At 36.8% G+C, this 15,639-nt stretch overlaps 1 protein-coding gene across 1 annotated transcript; it reads left to right on the plus strand.

The window, feature by feature from the left end:
• The first annotated feature begins 13,776 nt into the window (after positions 1-13,776).
• Positions 13,777-14,877, plus strand: LOC147476295 (cytochrome P450 71D10-like). Its single transcript, XM_086585688.1, is given in 4 exon segments — positions 13,777-13,789; positions 14,280-14,358; positions 14,360-14,750; positions 14,752-14,877. Coding segments are annotated over 4 exon segments (609 nt in total).
• Positions 14,878-15,639: the final 762 nt, after the last annotated feature.

A 15,639-nucleotide genomic window follows, 5' to 3' on the forward strand; every position in this document is an offset into this window, starting at 1 on the left:
GGATCCCATCCTAGTTTTTACCGCATAATTTTTTTTTGTCATTCACGCCCCGACCAATCTCTCCATAAGATTTAACAATTAACAACTACTGCAATAGAAAAGATTTTAGTAGAAAAGTACTTACCCGAAACATTTCACTGTTGGTCTCAAGTGGGCTAGATAGTTTGAGTCATAATACAAAATTCATCAAACTATCTAGAACCTATCAATATCTGCCCAATGTTCCATTGTACCAGTACTCAACATTTTGGCAAAATATCCTGAATATTGGGTTGTTGGTTTTTCAGGATACCAGAATTCCCTCCAAAAACGAAAGTTTGTACTACGGTTTCATTTGAGCTCATCTATTTGAGAAAACTATAGAGTAGCGGATGTTCACTCTATGTAACCATTTGATGTGGATGATGATAGTGGAAAGGAGGATGTTAATGTAGTGGTGTAGCAATGACTAACTATATTGTAGCAATACTAGCGGTGTATGCACCATGGTCACTCTTTGTATATCATAAAAATTAAAAGATTGAAGAGAAGGAACACCTACGGTTTCATGCTTCTCCGGCAAAAATAAAATTTAATGAAAGACATATGATATTCTAATACTAAAGACTGTGGCAAGGCAATATTCTAGTTCTGGATTATATAGATCACAAAATTAACTAAATAAGTCATACTATCAACATGTTGGCAATGCCAAAATCGAATCTCAAAGGGTAGAAAGAGCAATCTGAAGAAGCCGCATTACATTGTCGTCCCAAATTTCGAAAAGATCTCCAAAACTTATATTGCGTACTCCTTTCTCAACAAAGATTTTGAAAGACACCTACAAATAATTTCGATTATTACAGCAGGAAAGAAAACTAAATAACTTAAAGCCCATGCAGAGTTACAAGAGTGAGAAAAAGTAAGATCTATACAAATTCTATTTAAATAGCTTCAACGAGAATTTTAAAAGATGATGAAAAACCCATTAATGCCTTTGTTGCGGCATCCTTCCGAGCAGGTTGGAGGAAGAAGCTGCGAAGCATAATAAGACTGTGAATGCAAAGATTATTAGACCATAACAGCTCTTTTCAAATAGTTACGATTCTTTATTAGATAGAATGTAAGTAAAATACCCAAGAGTAACAAAGTCCTCGGCCAAGGCATCAAAGTCGCGGTTTATAAGATGGATACAGGCCTCAATAAATCCATCTCGGAGTTCCGATCTAAATTCACCCATCATACCAAAATCTGGCGGCCAAAAGAAGCAACAATTAGTTCAATAATACATACATACATACATACATGCAGCTCCCATTGAACTAGAACTCTTCATACCTCTATAAGAACAAGAGAACAAAATTACAGAAGTGGTTAGTAGACATGCAAACCGCAGTCAATTTAGACTTGTCACATTTACTTCAAAGATATTGAGATCCTAGATAACAGTCTTGTTCAAGGTGTTTAATAATCTGTTTAGGTTGAATAACTCGTTTGAACATCTGTAGTGACAATGGGTGGGGGTGGGGTACCTAAGAATCCATCTTATTATTAATAAGTTAGTGATTGAAGAGGAATTTTGTTCCCTGATGTCACTTCTTACAATCAAATGAAAAAGAGAAAGAAGCTTGAATAAATTGCCTCATATCAAATACTATATTAAGTGCATGTGCTAGTTATCTAAATTAAAAATAATGAAAATAGAAACTAACTTTAGACATGCCAAAGACATGCATATCATGGACTTCTTTTTATGTTTGGAAAATTAATGCCACTAGTTTTTGATACATGTGCGGGTTAGTTAATATTAATTACACAACATTGAAAGAAAGCATACCCAAGTAGGCCCGGCTTCCCGTCATCATAAACTGTGAGAAGGTTTCGGGGTGAGGATCTGCATGGTAGAAACCATTTTCCAAAAGCTGAGTAAGTGAGCAATACACTCCAACCTGTCATTTATAAGAAAGAACAACATCGTTTAGAGGTTTTGCAAAGCATTGAAGTAAATGTGTGTTTTAATAAGATGAAGGGAATGTATTAAAGCAATGGTTTCACGATTTTTACCTCAACCAAGTAAAGATCATTCACTTCAGACAACCGCGCCCTGCGAGAAATGGAATAACATGAGCAAGTAATCTAAACTGTAAACTATGTGCCTCGGTAATACCATTCTATTATCAATATCCAGCAAGGACTGCATTAACAGGCTTTTCATACCATACCACTATAAAAAAACTCAACAAAATTCACTCACATCACTTGAGACTCCAGTGCGGTCTGCGAATGGCGGAAAGCATATCGGCTCTACGGTCTTCAACTTAGCGAACGATGCTTATCTGATGATCCCTCATGAGAAGAAACTTTCCTAAAACCTCAAAATGGCGGAGAAGAAGTATTGTTGGAGAGTAGCTGAAAAATGTCATGTATTAGTTACAACGTCGGGGAACCCGAAACAAGCCATGTCGGTCATAAACAAAGCTCACTTGCTTCAAATACCTCTCACCGCTTTTGAAAGCATGTGCTAGCACCCCGAAACCTTTTTTCTCGGAGGGATCCCATTATATCATAACAGCTATACTCAACTACGCGTCGCACCCAAAGCGGCCGAGCAACATATCTTACAACCGCCCTTTTCCACACCCTATAAGAGAACGAAAAATCAGAACTGCCCAGTGCAATTATTTTCCAAGTAATGCAAACATATCTTCTTCTATATATGGTAAACGAATCAAGTAAAAGGCGGTACCCACATAGATGACCCACAGACACACCAATCAACAAACCAATAGCAAAAAATAACAGATCAAGTATCTTTTTTTTTTTTTTTTATCGGTATAGGGTGTATATCTATATATAACTATAATATCAAAAATGTAGGATGAGATATCCCACGAAATAAAAAGAATGGGAAACTAGAAAATAAGAAAAATAGAATGATTACCAACAAGATCTCGCAAGTATAAAAATTACAAGTTTTTTATAGTGCAACCTTTCAAAGGTCAGAGATAGCACTATGGAACTAATATAACAATTCCTACCACTTTTGATCAATTTCAATGGAACTAATGCACCGGTTTAACAAATTTACAAAAATTCTGCAATTGTTCTTAATCCTTAAGTGTTACTGAAACTATGAAGTTGGTTCTACCAAAATTGGCTAAAATGCCCATCAAACATGCACAAGCATACTTGAGATTTCAAGTTCCAATTTACATAACCTAGTCCCTAATGAAAAAGTAATAAAATAAAATGTCTTTGTGAATTCTAATTGTATGGCCGCTATTCTGGTGAAAACTAGAGAATCCACTTGAAGTATTGTGGGTCTAACAACCAAAAGCTTCCACAAACAAACCACCAAAAAATAAAATGTTAGACAAAAGGAAACAAATAATTACTACCCCAGAAAGAATCTTTCATCAAAAGACTTTAAGATAGAATTTCACGCTTTCAAAATTTGAAATATTACACCTGCCACAACAACTATTCCTGCCACAACAACAACAATTCCTATGGGATATTGCCACAACAAATATTGCACCTGCCACAACAAATATGGCTGCAATATGAATCCCTTTATCTCCGGAAAATAAACTCTTCAGATACTTTCAAATAAAGTAAACGAGAGCAAATCAAGCGAAATTTTGAGAGTGCCTGTCACTCCTATCCTATACATATTAATCCGTATACAGATGATTCATAAGATGTTACCTGTGGTACCCATCTCTTGCCTATTGTCATCAATTCCGAGATATAAACACTTACAACCACAGGGATAGAGATGACACCACAAATTTACATCAGAGCAGGCCAACCAAAGTGGTCAAGAAAATGATCATAGATCAACTCTACAGAGGAGAAGAATGCATGCCTTTATGATCTTGCGATATCCATTAGGTCTCCCACGAGCTTTTGTTGTGACCTCTAACAAGGAGATGTCGAAAAGAGAACTTATTGCTTCACCTCGAAAACCAAAGTTTTCGAAAGGCACATCCGTTCAATAAGCGGTGAAATTTTGATGTTCTTTGTTCACATCCAACACAAAACTCATTACAACAAGGAATAGCAAATGAAAAACTAACCACATTGGACTAATCATTGCGGTACCATTCAAATTTAAAAGAGAAATTGAAATGTAAACGGCTCCAACTTGTGGGTGGGTGTCGGTGTGTGTGTGTGTTTTGGGGCAGGTCTTAAACACGGAGTAGAGGATCGGTTAGAAAAGGGGAAGAGGAGGAATTTGGTACATTACCACCACACTTCCTTTCATTCTCAAAGAAACCCTTTTCTTCTCATATTAGAACCTTTGAGACCCAAGCTCTGATTGCTTCCCCGTCTTAACTGAGAAGAACTACACTTGTAATTGGATTATATGAGGGGGATATTGGATTAAGTCAGAGATTTTGTATATATTTTTTTTATTTTGAATTGTAGATCTCTACTGGAGAAAGAGAAAACTGTTCACTATTCCTTCATTCTGCACAACCTTTGCCATCATCACCCGGCCGACCAAGGCATTTCCTTTTAAAACCACGTATTTGTGTAACTCATGCTGCATTGAATAACTTGATTACTTTTCCAAGAAGACTTGCAAAAACTAAAGTAGCATCTCCAATCTAGAGGGTGACTCACAAGTTTTGACATGAAATTCAGGTATCACCCAGAATAGGCATCATAAATCCTATTGGCATGCCCTGCATTATCAAAATCCAATCACAGTTCGGGGCATCATCGCGTTGCTTTCCTTGAGTTGTTGTTTGACAAGGATTAGAGAACCCGATCATTCCTTCCTAAGCTAAATTCGGTAGACCACATCTATTAGACGAACAAGAATACAAAAATAATATGAAAAAATGCCAAAAAATTAGAGAGCTCGTCGTTCTACTATCTCTCCGTCGTATCTTTGTTTTACGTTTTTCAAAGAAATTATTTTGTTTTGAAAGTTCTTTCTAATTTTGCATTTCGATCTCTTCTTATGATAAACTCAATTAACCCGAAATTAAAGGTGTGTCTATGACCACCTGAAGATCCAACCATTAGTTAAATTTCTCAATTTCCAAAGATCCAAAGGTCACATTTCTCAATTTGAAGGCAACCTTTTTTTTAATCAAGTTATCGCCATTATTTCAAAAATTTGAGAGAGATGAATAAGATGGAAATAATAAATACAGATGTTAATGAGAGTTCCATCAAAATAAAACGAAAAATACTTATATAACCCACCACTTTGTTTGTTGATTCTCCACTCTCATTAATATTTCCACAGTCCAATCTTTTTCTTTCTTTTATTCAGTTGTCACTCCATAGAAAAGAGAGAGATTGATTGAAAAAAATATTTCTAAAACATGCCTACTGGTTTTCTGGATTTCAATGTAAGGTTTGATTGAGTTTAGGGAGTTTGAATTAAAGAAATGGAATTAGATTAGATTAGAGAAGCATTTGGGTTCATTTTTAATTCACTACCAAATTACTCCCTCAAACACAATATACGCCATTAAATTTTTTGCTGAAAATGAAAATTATCTTATCTATAAGTGAGGGAAGTTATGGAGGGGTGAAACTGGGTTTGTTTTTCAAATCACTTTGCTTTTTATTTGAATATATGGAAAGTAGTACTCCAAACAAAGTAAATAAGTAAAGTTAGGCCTTCTTTGTCTGCGCATTACCCTACTTCCTTAATCCAAATAGCCATAGGAGAAGCTGAGCTAGCTAACCTAAGTCCGTAGCTAAAGTTCTCAAACAAGAGTTCCATTCCCCTTACTCGTTATTGCGGGCAAATCCTTTACTAGTAGTTACGTTAGCCCACTTGCCCGAGCACACTCTCAACTTGTAGATGCGCCACCACCCCGAGAATAGAAAAACCAACGGACCACGAACACCAAAGACGCATGAAAACAGCCCTTTTGAAAGCATACCCAAGGAGCGGGCATCCATCCAATCTTCACTTATAGACATCAAATGGCCTTATTTCCGTTCGTTAACTACTTCTAACGAGCAAGTTAGTAGCCTACCTCGGCTGGATGTTGGGACAAACAAAGAATAACCGTGCTTATCCTTCTAATAAAGAAACTAAACCTTACCTAAGAAACCGATTCACCCACTACTACTAGTATAGAAGAAGATCTATTAACACGCCGCGGCTACCTATATAACAAGTTGCCTCGACCTCTGTCTCCGCGACCCATCAAATAGAACACTCAGCTTCATGCCCCGACTGACTGAACTACTACGCCTTTAGCTGCCTAGCTACTAATAACTTGGCACCCGGCCCCGCCAATATAGTAGAAAGAGTATAAGTAGGATTCCACTTCGGGGGCACACTTGTTAGCTACAGTTCCCATCTGTCTTGTAAAGAACTTCGAATCGCCCTTGATTCTGGGGACTAGCTCCTCGGCCAGTAGCAACTACGATTTACTCTTGCTCCCGAGCTTCAAAATCCTTACCGGGGGATTAAGGTAAATAAGAAGCTACTTACTTGTATTAGAGTAGGACAAGGCCTTTATCCTTCCTATTTCATATCATACTTGGGAACTACTATCTCTAAGTCCGAATAGCGGCCTTGGTTCAACTCCTAGCTCGAAACGCTGCCAACTCCTTACTTAGATTTCGGGGGTTAAGGTAGTTTACTTGTCGGGTCGATAAGTCGGTAGCTAAAACCCTAAGATTATATGACCGATTAGATTACTAGTTTGTTTAACTGAGGTTCCCCGCCTAAGTCCCATATCTTAAAGACTATAACTCAACAAAGAAGTGCCTTTACTTGGCTTCAAGTCCCATAAGAGAAGGAAGAATAGCTGGAAGCTAGAGAGTAGCCTGCCTAGCTACAAACTCAAAAAGCCCGGATTTGGCTATTAGTCCCTATTATTCTTATTCTAAAGTACCATTAGAGCTCCTTTTCCGACAAATGATCGGAGATCTTACTTTCTCAAGTCATACGCCTTTTGTTCAATAACGTTGTTCCGCTTCTACTTATTATTACTTACTAAGCCCTTCACTTCAACTCATACTACTTTACTTCCAAAATTTATTCCCAAATCAAAGCTACTTGCTTATAAGAGCAAGGTGCGTAGGGCTTGTTAAAGCATGGAAAGGTATCCAGAAAGCACAAGATGCGGCTATGAGATAGGCCCTCTCACCTAATACCCGCTACTAATACTAAGGATTAAAAGTAGAACAATCGGCTATAGGGCAGAACTCCAGATCCACAAATAGCATGGGCAAGCACCTTTAACAAGCAAGTAGCTAGCTTCCACCTTACTTAATGAAGAAGGCGCGAAAAGCCTTCGCCTATAGCTTCTACTTCTACTTAGCAGCCCAAATAAAGTACTCCTTTAACACAAAATACGCTCACGCTAAAAGTAAGTAAACAACCTGATCTGCTCCTTTGCCCGTTCTTCGCATCTCGTTCTCCCTTTAGGTGGCATGAAAGCTTTGGAACAATGACTAGACCGCCTTTGCTCTTAAAAGCAGCAAGTAAGTAAACCACCTTCTCATGTCTCCGACCTTCTATGAACGGGGCTTTGAACTATAGCAAATAGCCCATTGGTTGAGCTTTGCTCTATCTTTGGCTTAACTGTTCTATGCCTCGCCGAACAGAAAGCCTAACGAGCAAATAAACCGTTAGCCCGATCCACTTGTTGCCCGCTTGCTTTCACACCTCGCCACGATCTACTTAGTTAGCATCCCAAATCAGCGCACCCACCTCCTTTAACAGGCTAGTACACAAGCTACTAAAGCTAGTAAGCTAGTATACTAGCATTTGCCCGATTGCTTTAAACAGAGGCTTTACCTTCCCACCTCCCACGGTCCAAAACTATGGAACTCATCCGAAAAGTTGATTTGCTAGATCGAGCGTGAACTCGATAATAGGGGTATAAAAGTTCACCACCTAGAATCGATCCATGACCGCTAAACTAAAGGAGTCCTTTACCAAGTAAGCTCGCGAACCGTTAACCGCCTTTTTGTCCACACCCGTATCTTTCTTGGGTCTGATATTTAAACCGTATGAAGTTGAGTTTGGGTTTGGGTTTGTCATCAACAGGACTGGTGTATTCATTATACAGACCGTGTGTGTGTTTGCTAGCATGAATATTAATCTAACAATCCACAAACCAGGAAAAATATAAATCATAACATAACTAAAATAAGTAATTACTAATTACATATAGAAGAGCAAAATCAAACCACAAAAATCGAATTTTTTAATGAATAAAACAAGTAATAAAAATCGCACCTTTGGTTATAACTGTAGCCAACCAACACCCAAGTTAATTTCAGTTGTGATATCACCTAGTAGTAGAGTGAAAAATTGAAAAAGAGATGAGATGATGAAACATACAAAATCAGAGAAGAAGAAGGCGCGTAAAGTAACCTTACCTAATAGCGGCAGCAGCGGCGACCGGTGCTGACTCCCAAAACTTGTTGAAGGATGAACTTGTTGAAGAGAGAAGGATGAAAATAGGGCTGTTCATTAGTAATCTTAAATAGGGAAAAAAAGAGAATTTTGGCCTTTCCCTCTCAATCAAATTTTTTCCTCTCCTCTCAAAAATTTTAATTTAGAAATTTTAAATTCTAATTTTTAGCTATTATTTTTTTAATGTTATATTTAATATTTACGATTTATTTACGCTTTTTGGTCCAAACAAACAATTTTAAAACGTAACAAATTAATTCTCATATTTGGCAAAATTAAAGTAACACTTTATATATAATTGTAACGCTTATAAAACGTTAGGAACCTAGTTACACTTAAAAACTGTTACTAAGCAAAAAACTGGAGCGTTACTAATATCCTGTTTTGGTGTAGTGACTAAGAACACTAGTTGAGCACCATTCACCCACCTCACATCCTCAAGTCACTCATTCACCTCCCATCACGAATGTTCTTCGCCCTCTACCTTTTCAAAGAACCATTGAGTTTGTACTTGACCTTCTTATTTCTCCTATGCTTCATAACTTTCTAAACCCATCCGGTGAAGAATTAACACTCAAGGACAAGCCACCTGACACTTTTTCATTTTTTCCATTCCTTCCTTCCCAAAATTATCCACATCCCACGTATCTTCCGCAACCATCCATTTTCTCACGTTCATCCACTTGGCATCCCTTTCGTAGGAGGACAAAGAAGAAAATGTATGCTCGATTAGGTTCTAAATCCATCAAAGTTCACTCCCATTCCACTAAGCCACGTCATAGAAAATCTTGGTGCTTGATTCTGTTTGATGGTGCATTACGTGTTAAATATTTATGGAAAGATCCCCAAGTATTTAGATTATTGATATATGGTAAACTGCATGTTAATATATATATATATATATATATATCACATTAAGTCTAGGGAATCTTACTTTAAAATACCCATATAATTTTTGTAATATACCACCTTTCTGGAGTATAGGCCAAACAAAAAATTTCAAAATTAAAAAGAGTTTTCCAATTTTGTTTGGGGGTGGCATATTATGCTATTTCATTTCAAAATATTTTTCCACCCTTTGTCTGCCATGTTTACTCCAATTTAGTTAGTACGTAACAGTTTAATTGTGCTTCATATTATCATATCATCTTTACAATATTTATGTTACAGTACTGCCAATTTTTGCCACGTTTCTTTCCTTATCTCTTTACACTTTGAGGACAAAGCGTTTGATTGTTTGGGGGTGGGATAGGAACATTTGCAAAAATTAGGCACTTTTAGGATGTAAATTACGCACTTTTCTTTATAAAATATTAAAAATCATAAATATTGTTTATACTAGGCACTTAGTGATAATGGTATTGTTCCTTTCTCCATAATGATATTAGTCTAGAAATCTCACGTAGTACTTGAATTAGGATTTAATTTTTGAAACTTAGATTAATATATAGGTAATAGTCATTGCATCTTTTCACGAACATCTTGCATGAGTATCTTTGATTGTACTTGGCAGTATTTTTCTGAGACCTAGGTTAGAGTACTTAATACATATCCTGTGAGCATCTAGCCTAAAAGCCTCATAAGAGTGAAATATCTTAGTGATGACACAAGGGAGAAGTAAATTCCGAGTAGAGAAATCACACATCCACTTGCTTGATCACCATACCATATCCTAAGCGAGAATTTAGGCCCTTTTTAGATCGATATGGCCAGAAATTCACACCTATATGAAATTTATTATCCGCTAGTTGCCCCACTGAGCCTTTCATTTCACAAACTAAAAATCATTTACCCAATAAAACAAAATAAAAAAAAAAAATCAGCCTACCTATCTGGATAAGTCTAAGAAATAGGATGATTGAAGAAAAGAGAAGAGAAAAACCTGTGTAAACAAAAATTAGTTAATTGCTTCATAAAAGAAAAAGAAAAGAAAGTTTCCATCCAAAGAAAAATAAAATAAAATAAAAACTCCAAAAATAGAATAAAAGGAATCAAAAAGCCAAAATAAAAAGGCTAAAGATGGAAACAAAGTGTAGAAGCAAAATAACAAGGTTTTCTCTAGTTACATAATATGAAGACCCTATTTTCTCAGACTTGTCTTTTTGGATATCCATTTCCTTCCTTCTTTAACCAACACCTATGCCCCGTATCACCTAATAAAGACCTCTAGCTCGATTAGGAATAGGTTGGTGTGATAGTAAGTGGTAGATGTGTTTGATCGACCTCGGCTTCCTTGGATTGTCATGGAGATTGTGAGGAAATGTGTGCCCACTGCACACTGGAGTTAGCAAACTTGAGTGGAAAAATCAGAGTGTTATGTGTTTTGACACATTCCTTGTGAGAACCTACTTAGGCACACTACCCAAAAGTTTCAGAAACAGACCAGCCATTGCATTTCATATCATAGTTCATTGTATAGTTGTTTATCTTAAGATGATTTGATTATTATGCATGTATTAGTTTAAGTTTTAGAATGATCATTCTTGTTTAAATACTAGTGAGATGTATAGATTCCGAGATAAAATTAAGGAACAATTATTTTTATTTCTTAGTCGTTGTAGTATAGATGTTTGTGAGTACCTTCACTGGAAAACTCTCACGAGGCTTTAACTCATCCACTAGGAAATTCCTAGTGGTTTAAAGCCTTATTGCATATGGTCAATACAATCGCACTCGGCGAAAGGAGATTAGTTAGAACTCCATTTTTGGTCACTTATTCTAATTTCTCATATTTGCTTGAGGACAAGCAAAATACTATTTAGGGGTGGTTTGATAAGAGCCCAAAACTGTAGTTTTAACCCCTTAACAATATTACTTTTAAACTAATTATGTGATTAATAAATAAGAGTTAGTACTGTTATCATGTTCTTATGTATTTCAGGCATTAGAGTCGAATACGTGTAGAAATGCGTCCCTTTTGCGAGATAAAGAAGCAAAGGTTGGTTGCTAAGAAGTTCTATGATTAAAGGCCAAGATTCAAGGAAAAAAACCTTTTTAATTCCTGGTCAAAGCTGAAAAGTCAAAGTCAACGCAAGCAGAAATAGCGCAAAAAAGTCAGTTGAACTTTTGAAGGCTGTATCTTTGGACTCAGACCTCGGAATTAGGCCTACCTTACATCAAAACAACCGTCTCAGAAAGAGATTTCTAATGGTCCAAGCCTTAACCCAATCAGAGGAGCATAAGTGGAAGAAAAGGCTGTTGAAGTCATTTCTAACTGAAAACCCCTCTGTAGACTGAAGTAATGAGGTTTTGGGCTCAATTTTCCGGCCCAAAACATGGCTCCTCAATCCATGCATGAATTTGTAGATCTTGTCTCCTCCATATCAAGAGACAAAAGCTTAGCTCTTAAGTTACTTAGTTTTTAGCTTTACTTAGTCTAGATCGAATAGTTAGTTTTAGATCTAGTTAATTAGCATCAAATTAGTGTTTGGAACAAGATTTAGTTTTTAGAATCGAGAATTAGTTTGTATTTCAAGTTTTAGTTTAGATTTAGTTTGTAGCCTCCATTAGAACCTTTCAATAAAAGCTTTAGTTAATTCAATTCAATTCAAGTTATTTTAATCAAGTTTAGTTTAATTTAATTATGTCTTATTATTATTGTTTATTGTTAATGAACTCAATGAAACTAGGCTAAAAACTCTATTAGAGGAGTTTTATGAAGTCTATGTGAGGGTTATGATTGTTCTTCTTTAGTTTTCTTATTGTCTTATGTGCTTCAAGTTCAAGTTCTATAGTTGTCTAGAGATAGAGATTATAGAAGTTGAACTAGATAAAGGAAACTTCACAAAGAGATTTGTGGAGGAGAATTTCTCTTATGCTAATCATATCTTAGTACAGAGATTGCTAGGATTGGTTAGGGATCAATAATAAATTGTGGATATATCGATTTTGTTGTTTTACCTTGTGTAGATTAATAAAGGTTAAGATTAAAATATGATAAACTAGTTAGAATAATCATAGTTTCACATAGATGGATTAATCCTTCATCTATCTTCTTCCAATTCATTAAATTTATCTTTTAATTTTAGTTAAATTAGTTTAATTTATCATTAGTTTTAGTTTAAATAAATCACAACACTACTCTCATTGTTCTCACCATTGTTTCCTTGTGTTTGATTAATTGAATTCGTTTAAGTCTAGATAGATTAAGAGTGGAACGAATCCTGACTTTCTATATTGTATAATGAATTGAGAGTAGGAATATTGATTTAATCACTTGTTTAGTTGATTGATTATTTGTGTTTAAGCATAGATAGTTAGTTTACTTAACTTTTGACTTTATCATGCCACTTAAAGGGCCTACCACATGACTCTCTAAGAGGTCTTGCTAAGAAACATGCCCTCTTATGCTCCTACAACTCGGTGAAGTTCCTCATATCGTCATTTCTTCACCAAGAGTTTGCAAAAGAGATGATGAAGACACATGACGATGTTGTGTTCTCAGATAGGCCTGAAATTCTTGTTACAAAGGTCCTCCTATCTTACAATTATCTTGGCTCTATAATCTCTACTTATGGTGAGTTCTGGAGACAATTAAGGAAGATTTGTGTTGTGGAACTACTAACTACTAAGAGGGTCCAATCATTTTGGTCATTGAGAGAAGCAGCAAGAAACCCAGTTGAAGAGATACACTCATTGGTAGGTTCCCCTATCAATCTTAGTGAGAAGGTCTTCTTGTACACATATAACATAAGTTCCAGGTCAACATTTGACCGGTAAGAACAACAACGAAAGAGAGACACTTATTTTGTTGATCAAAGAAGAGGTACAGTTGAGGGGAAGTTTTGGCATTGCAGATATCTTGCCATCACTGAAACTCCTTTATTGGATTAGTGGAACAAACAAGCTCAAACTAAATAGGGTATTCAAAAAGATTGATAAAATCCTAGAAGATATCCTTAATGAGCATATACAGCTAACGTAGGATGAGGGTTAAGGCAAACAAGGGTGAGATAGAGGAGGATTTGGTTGATGTGCTTTTACAACTGAAAGATGAGAATGATTATGAGTTTCCTATTGGAAAAAACAATGTCAAATCCTTAATCACGGTCAGTATTGCATTCATGTATATTTAGTTAACTTTGTTTCACCTTGTATCTTTCGTGATTTTATAAACTTGATTTCTTTTGTTGTAGGATCTTGTAACTGGTGGAAGTGATACTTCATCAACTATATGTTCGATGCCAACAAAGAATACATTAAAGAGACAAGGACAACAGTAACAGGGAACAACCAAGGCGCGGATTAGGATGTCTTTAAAGAAAGATTTTGTCCCCCTCCAGTGGTGTAGAAAGGCAACAATGGCGTCTTCCTCACAGGATACAATGGTTTAGCAAGCTGACTTGCACTCAAACAAACTGCTCTCTAGAACGGCGGTATAACTCTCTATGGCGGCTAACAGTAAAAAGAGAAGAAGAAGAGGCTAGGGTTGTGTTATGCAAGTTCTGTTTCTCTGGATGTGGAAGTACTCTATACTCTATATGGACGCACAGTCTTGATTATATAGAGGTAAGGTCGGTCACAGCTAGTCGGCTTCCAAAACAGATAAAGAAGAGAAACCTACTAGGAAACAAGTTTAGGCAATTGGCCAAGCCACTACCTAGACACACACAGTAAGCCCAAGCCCGAACCGACTCGGTTCGGTTGGTGCGGGCAAGCGCGCGTGTGGCTTTGTGTGAATCCTTCCTCCTAACACAAAAACCTTTGTACCCTAAAGGCACGCCCTTATGGTAGAGGAAGTCCTCATATACTTACTTAGCTAGTGGTGGATAACCAATGTGGGACTATCTTCTATCCACAAAAGTGGAGAGAACACTCTATGTTCTTCTCCTCCACTTTGCACTCACTTAAGTAGATTGAAATACCAAAGAGAATTCCAACACTATATTAGAATGGGCATTGTCCGAAATCATGAGAAATTCACAAGTCATGGAGAAGGCACAATCGGAGCTAAGACGCGTTTTCAAGGGGGGAAAACAGATTACTCAATCCGATATCAGTTGTTAAAGAGACACTAAGGCTACACCCACCAAGAGAGAGTAAGGAGAGATGTGAGCTTAATGGATATGAAATACCAGAGAGAACCAGCATTATTGTGAATGCATGGGCTATTGCAAGAGATCCAGAGTACTGGAATGATGCCGAGTCATTTAAGCCAGAGAGGTTCGACGATGTTTCAATTGACTACAAGGGAACAAACTTTGAATACACCCCCTTCGGGGCTGGTAGGAGGATGTGTCCAGGCATAGTGCCAACTATCGCCAATATTGAACTTGCACTTACTCAATTACTTTATCACTTTGAATGGAAACTACCCGGTGAAATTAAACTAGAGGAATTAGACATGACTGAGCAGTTTGGTTGCAACAGTTAAAAGACAACACAACTTACACTTAATTCTTATCCCTTATAGTTTGAAGGCTATGAGGAATGAACCAATTTACACTGTTGTTGAAGTCATAATTCAGAAGAACTTCTATGTGTTTTAGTTGTTAATAGGATAACCAATGTGTATTAGTGTATTACTATCTTAAGTAAACAAGTTAGGAAAATTGGTGTGTTTTGCAATTCATTCATTGTATACATTTTGTGGATGCCAAGTTTATTTTGTAACAGGTGCTTCAAAAAATATGGCAATGCTAAACGAAATTTTGCCAGACTTCTTAACATGTTGTGTCCTTCAGAGTATGCTTGGGTGCTTGACAATAATAGGACTTGATCAACATCTTGCGTGCTGCAACCAAGCCCCCTGACCCCCCTCTAACTACCTCCCACTGTCCAATCCTCACTCCAACCCACTTCAACCACCAACCCATCTCTTGTTGTTTCCGCCAACTCCTCTTTGGTTGTGGCAATTCCATCTCTTGAGAAGGAAGCTTCCTACTTTGAGGATATCTCTTGAGCTTCTAATCCAAATCCTTCACAGCCGAACAATGAGGGAAGAAGATAGAGCTCGTTGCTCAAGGAAATCCCACTTTCTGCTGGTTGTGAGGAGTTATTTTATTTTGAATCCAAATTTTCAGGTGATGCATTGGTTATTGAAGACCAGGTGTTTGAAGAAGGTGCGAAGGAGTGGGAGGACCGTGTAGTGGGGTTTTTTCTCGGCAAAAAGCTCCCGTATACTATGGTAAAGACCAATGTATCAAAAAGATGGAACTTGAAAGGCGATTTCGACTTAGCTCTTGATGGATATATATACTACTTCAAGTTTTACAACAATGAAGACAGAGAAAGTGTCCTGGATAACGGGT

Source organism: Coptis chinensis, chromosome 9 (assembly GCF_015680905.1).
Source record: "Coptis chinensis isolate HL-2020 chromosome 9, ASM1568090v1, whole genome shotgun sequence".
Classification (NCBI taxonomy): domain Eukaryota; kingdom Viridiplantae; phylum Streptophyta; class Magnoliopsida; order Ranunculales; family Ranunculaceae; genus Coptis; species Coptis chinensis.